General features: G+C 42.2%; 1 protein-coding gene across 2 annotated transcripts; it reads left to right on the top strand.

The window, feature by feature from the left end:
• Nucleotides 1-882: 882 nt before the first annotated feature.
• On the top strand, nucleotides 883-4,716 carry rnf214 (ring finger protein 214). Of its 2 annotated transcripts, XM_084947403.1 has the most exons (7): nucleotides 889-1,005; nucleotides 1,094-1,233; nucleotides 1,713-1,942; nucleotides 2,080-2,213; nucleotides 2,681-2,909; nucleotides 3,002-3,211; nucleotides 3,556-4,716. In XM_084947403.1, the coding sequence occupies exons 2-7, from the start codon at nucleotides 1,104-1,106 to the stop codon at nucleotides 4,360-4,362; spliced, it is 1,740 nt and encodes a 579-aa protein (XP_084803529.1). In that variant the 5' UTR covers nucleotides 889-1,005; nucleotides 1,094-1,103; the 3' UTR covers nucleotides 4,363-4,716. The 2 variants fall into 2 exon arrangements, with proteins under 2 accessions (XP_084803528.1, XP_084803529.1); XM_084947402.1 differs by having other exon boundaries at nucleotides 883-1,233.

Below are 4,716 nucleotides of genomic sequence, written 5' to 3'. Positions count from 1 at the left end.
GTGACCAATAAAAGGAATCCCTATGGGAGCCAGAGTGGCGCGGAAAGAGAAGAGGACTCACTCCGCCACGAGTTCGTGGAACCTCTCTGCGAAAATACGAAACATAAATTGAAAGAAAAATACATTTTCTTTGAAGTTTATTTTTATCATTATTTAATTTAACAGAGTATAGTAAATAACGTATTGAAAATTATAATAAGTAGAAAAAGTAAATATTTAAAATGGACGGATTTTAGTTCATTTAGAGAAGAAAGAAAAACCGAATTAAACTGAAATATATAAGCTAACAGTAGAAAACTACAGATGTGATTTAGTAATTTATGGTATTTTTTTCTTTAAAGATCATTTAGAAAAATGCAATTAAAAAGAAATGAACTGCTTTTATAAATGGTTTTATATAAAATAATTATGCACTATTATAACCATTGTATGTGCGCAGAGGTTTGACGCTTGCTAAGTACTGCTAAATATATGAAAATGAAAATTTTAGAGTGTACAGATAAATACTTAATTACATCAACTAGTCAGGGGAAAAATAAAGAAATAATTTGCGACTTTATTCTTTAAAAAAAAATCCAAGTTGAGCATCTAGTGATTTATTCCTTTTTTAAATGTATTTTTGTTACTTAAACAATATTATATTTTCTTATATTTTAAAAATAACAGTGTAGCAAATAACAGTTCTAATTATTATGAATTTATTCCTTACAAAGTCACCAGCTTTACATTTCAATTCTGCCACTCCTGTCGCATCTATGTAGTTGTAGTTTTTCTATATGTCCCTGTGCAAATAAATAAATAAATAAATAAATATTTCTACCTAATTATCTACCTACATAGAAGATCTTTGTTTTGGAGCCACTGGACAGTTGAAGCGTTTCAGCCGGATTACATTTAGGGGTGCACACATTCGTAGCTGGCGGCAGGTGTAAACAGGATCTTAACGGCAGCTGATATCGCCGAAGTTTTATTTTAAAGAGCCTTTTTGGAGCTCACTACGTTGTTGTAAGTTCGCTCGGTGTTTACAGAACACGTAACGTTTGTGTCAAGTTAGAAAAGCGAATCCAAAAGACTTTAAGTTTCGTTTTTGTAGTTCTTTTAGCATGGATGCTAGCACGGAAACGGCTATTGAGGGTTCAGACGATAAAGCGGAAGACCATCATGTAATACAGGATGGAGACCCGGACTTGGACCTGGACCTTGAACTGGATTTCGCCAAAATGGGAGTGACAGGTAAAGCGCCGGAATTTTACAATGACAGCTGAACAGTGAAGAATACCCGGTGGAGCTTAACAACATCTGGTGTCGTGTTTTCTAGATGAAAGGGGAATTTGAGAAGTCTGCACATAGTGGTCTTTGATAGACTCAAATAATGTGGTCCAGATAAGAGAAAATGCAGTGAACTCGCCGTTAAAGAGTTTTTGTAGCTAGAAATGGTGATTTATGGATGTGAAATCTAGTTTTAAGCTCTATAAAGCTGTAAATTCACTGTGTTTTTACTTGTAGACAAAACATTTTATTAAACAGAAACTGTATTTCACAGGCTGTTTAGTTGCTGTACCAGGTCTGTTAAGTGTGGCGTGGCAGTTTGGCAATTTACAAAAATGCAATAGATTCTAGACCCATAAACTGCTTTTTAAACTCCTTAAAGTCTCACTGTTACCATAACTACTTCTGTACCTAATAAGTTGTTTCCTTGTTGTCTTTTGTAGATCTGAAACACAGAGCTCAGGCTGTGCAGACAGACAGCATGACAGCAGAGTCCAGTGTCAGCACAGAGCCCGACTGGAAGAGTCACGTGGCAGCCATGTTTCAGTACACCTCCACCCTGATGGAGCAGTACGACAAACTATTGAAAAAACAGGATCAGGAAGAGGTGGAACACGAGAAGTACAAACAACAGCTGCAGAAAAGAAAGGAGGAGGCCACTCTGCAACACCAGGTGAGACACCACACACACACACACACAGCTATGCAATGCATGCATGTGTTTATGGTTCTGAATCTCTTGTGGGATTGACCACTGTGTGTGTGTGTGTGTGTGTGTGTGTGTGTGTGTGTGTGTGTGTGTGTGTTAAGGGTCTACTGGACAAACTGGAGTCTCTGCGAGTGAAACTGCAGCTGAACAACTCCAAGGCCACCAGGAAGAACTTCTTAGCCAAGAAAGCAGAGATGACCACTGAGAAAAACAGAGCAGAGGAGGAGAAGAACAGGTAAGACTTAAACCATATTCCCAACAAAACAAATTCTGTTCACTTTGTATCGCTGCATTGTGATCATAGACTGTACATTAAAGATGCCTGTAGTTAAGCTGATGTTAGACCTGAACACCTAAGTTTGCCTCGAGAACAAGGTAACATACAAGCTTAAAATTGATACCATAGGTGCATCTACTTAAAATGTTGGATGAGTTGGAGTGACCTTGACCTCAAGGTTGAGAGGACAACATATGATTACAGTGATATATCTGTGATATGGCAATATCGGTAGGCTGAAATGAGGTTCTAAAATCGCAGCTAAAGTCACACTTTTATAAAACCTAAGATAATGCCTTAATTCCTTTTGACAGAAAATTAAAGAAACTAGAATATATTTAAATTTTAAAAAGAGGAATTTGTTGCAAAATAATTTTCTGCTTGCTAACTCTGCTCTTCTCTGTTCATCTTCCTCTGGCAATCAGGCTGGCCAAAGAGCTGGAGGAGGGTGAAAAAAAGCTGACAGCGCTTACAGAGGAGCAAAGCGAGGAACAACGGAGGTGGCAGGAAGAGCTGGAGGAGCTGAGGCAGGAGATGGAGCGAGTGAGGAAGGAAGCACAGGAAGCTCAACTTCGGGCCTTGCAGGACGAGATCGCAGCTGTGGAGAAGCAGAGAGACGTAGCCATGGCTCGCATTGAGGCCTGGCTGAAAGAGGTTTAGACCCCAGTTCTAGATAAACAGATCATAATCTGTCAGGCACCTTATTTATATAAGTAATGATAATCATGAGACCGATTATGTCCTAGGTGGGGCAATACCTGAACGCACTCAGGGTGGAGTTTCCACAGCAGTATTCTCATGAGAGACAGAAGTGGGAGAAGAAAGAAGCGTTAGTCAGGAGGAACCAGGCTGAGCTCCAAAGTCGCTTCCAGGAGGTTCTGCAGCAGCTTCACCAGGGGCGAGAGTTGGAGTCCCTCCCTAGGATCAATGTGCCGTCTTTACCGCAGGTTCCCATGGTGAGAGACTCAAGCGAATTCAATGAAATAAATATACTACTAAATGTACCACATTGTATCAACTTGAGGCTTTAATTTCCCTCTTTATTTACTTTACTTTGTATTAGTTCCCATATTTGTTCACCTTTTTAAATCTTTATTTCTGTTTCGTCATGATAGAAAGGGTTTAGAGACTTATTTTCACCTTGTGTTTTCATGTCCATCCCACTCTCCCATCTATGTTATCAGATTTCTCTATTTCTATTTCTCTATCTCTATTCCTTTGTGAAAGATACTACATATGCTCCTTCATAGACAACTGCTTGTCATCAGCTCTGTTAGTAACTTCGCGTTTTCTCGAACAGGCTGAGCTGCGATTCGATCAGGTGATGCAGTCACTGGTTCAGCCACACGTCATGGCCCCGCCTCTTTCAAACCCAGCTCATCGACCCCTCCAACAGCAGAGGCACCCACAGTATTACCAACAGCAGCAGCAGCACCATCACCCTCACCCGCACCATCCCCAGCACCGTGCCCCTTACCACCACCCCCCACCCCAGCAATACTTCCAACCCTCCCCATCATTGCAGGACCAGCCTCCACCTCAGCTTCTGCCTCACATCAGAGGCCCAGTGAGGGTGACTCCTCCTCCTAGTCTGTCCCCCTCTCCCCCCTTTCAGGCCACCCACCCTGTAGCTCCTTCCCCACCACCCCACGCTGTAGCTACTACTGCAGCTTCCTCTGCACCGGCAGGCAAACTGGACAAAGTCCTGGAGAAGCTCGGTGCGAGGTTCCCACAATGCAACAGGGCTCAGCTGACGTCTCTGCTCCAGCAGGTGAAAAGCTCTCGTGGTACCTTGGCCGGCATGTCCATGGAGGAAGTCATCGAGCAGGTTGGCTTCAGGCTGGCCCAAAACGAGAGGTCAGCCCTGGGGCCCATTAGCCGGCCCACTCCCCCAGGCCCCATCCAGAGGCCAACGAATCCCATTCAGAGAGCAGCACCAAGTGGACACGCTGCCGGGCCCCGTAAACTCTGCCTGATGTGCCAGAACCATGTGGACCCGGAAAGCCGCCACCCACTGAGCTGCTCTCACACCATCCACAAAGACTGTATCCAGGTGTGGCTGCAGTCCAGCAAGAACAACTCCTGCCCCTTCTGTCCAGCAAAGTGACAGAGATGACAGTCAGCTGTGACTCTCATCAGCATCGTTCCAAATATTAGTTATGTTATTATAGTGTTATGATATATTCAGTGTTTAATTAGTTGTCTGGATTTTTTGGCAATGTTTAGCATGTAGCTGAGTAATCTGTAATGTTTTGACTGCTAATACACTGGATTTAACTGGGTGAATTTTTAAATACTGAAGTTTGGGTTACAGAAACGAGTTTGACTACAAAGCCTTAAAAATCAAGTTAGTCTTCTCAGTGTCTGTAATGTTATTCTGCCACAGGATGAAAAATACAACTGCCTACAACTCTGAATCACACTGATCTGTAGGTCTTAATAAAATAAATAAATAAATAAG

This window comes from Perissodus microlepis, chromosome 12, assembly GCF_051167445.1.
Source record: "Perissodus microlepis isolate ML-2025 ecotype Zambia chromosome 12, ASM5116744v1, whole genome shotgun sequence".
Taxonomy (NCBI): domain Eukaryota; kingdom Metazoa; phylum Chordata; class Actinopteri; order Cichliformes; family Cichlidae; genus Perissodus; species Perissodus microlepis.
Note: the sequence above shows the minus strand (reverse complement) of the source record. Positions and strands in the feature narration are given on the sequence as shown.

Bases quoted from the DNA above. Each gene is read 5' to 3' on its own strand.
- rnf214 (XM_084947402.1), top strand. From the start codon at position 1,104: ATGGATGCTAGCACGGAAACGGCTATTGAGGGTTCAGACGATAAAGCG. The intron at 1,943-2,079 runs GTGAGACACCAC...GTGTGTGTTAAG, and splicing joins AGGCCACTCTGCAACACCAG to GGTCTACTGGACAAACTGGA. The intron at 2,910-3,001 runs GTTTAGACCCCA...ATTATGTCCTAG, and splicing joins TTGAGGCCTGGCTGAAAGAG to GTGGGGCAATACCTGAACGC.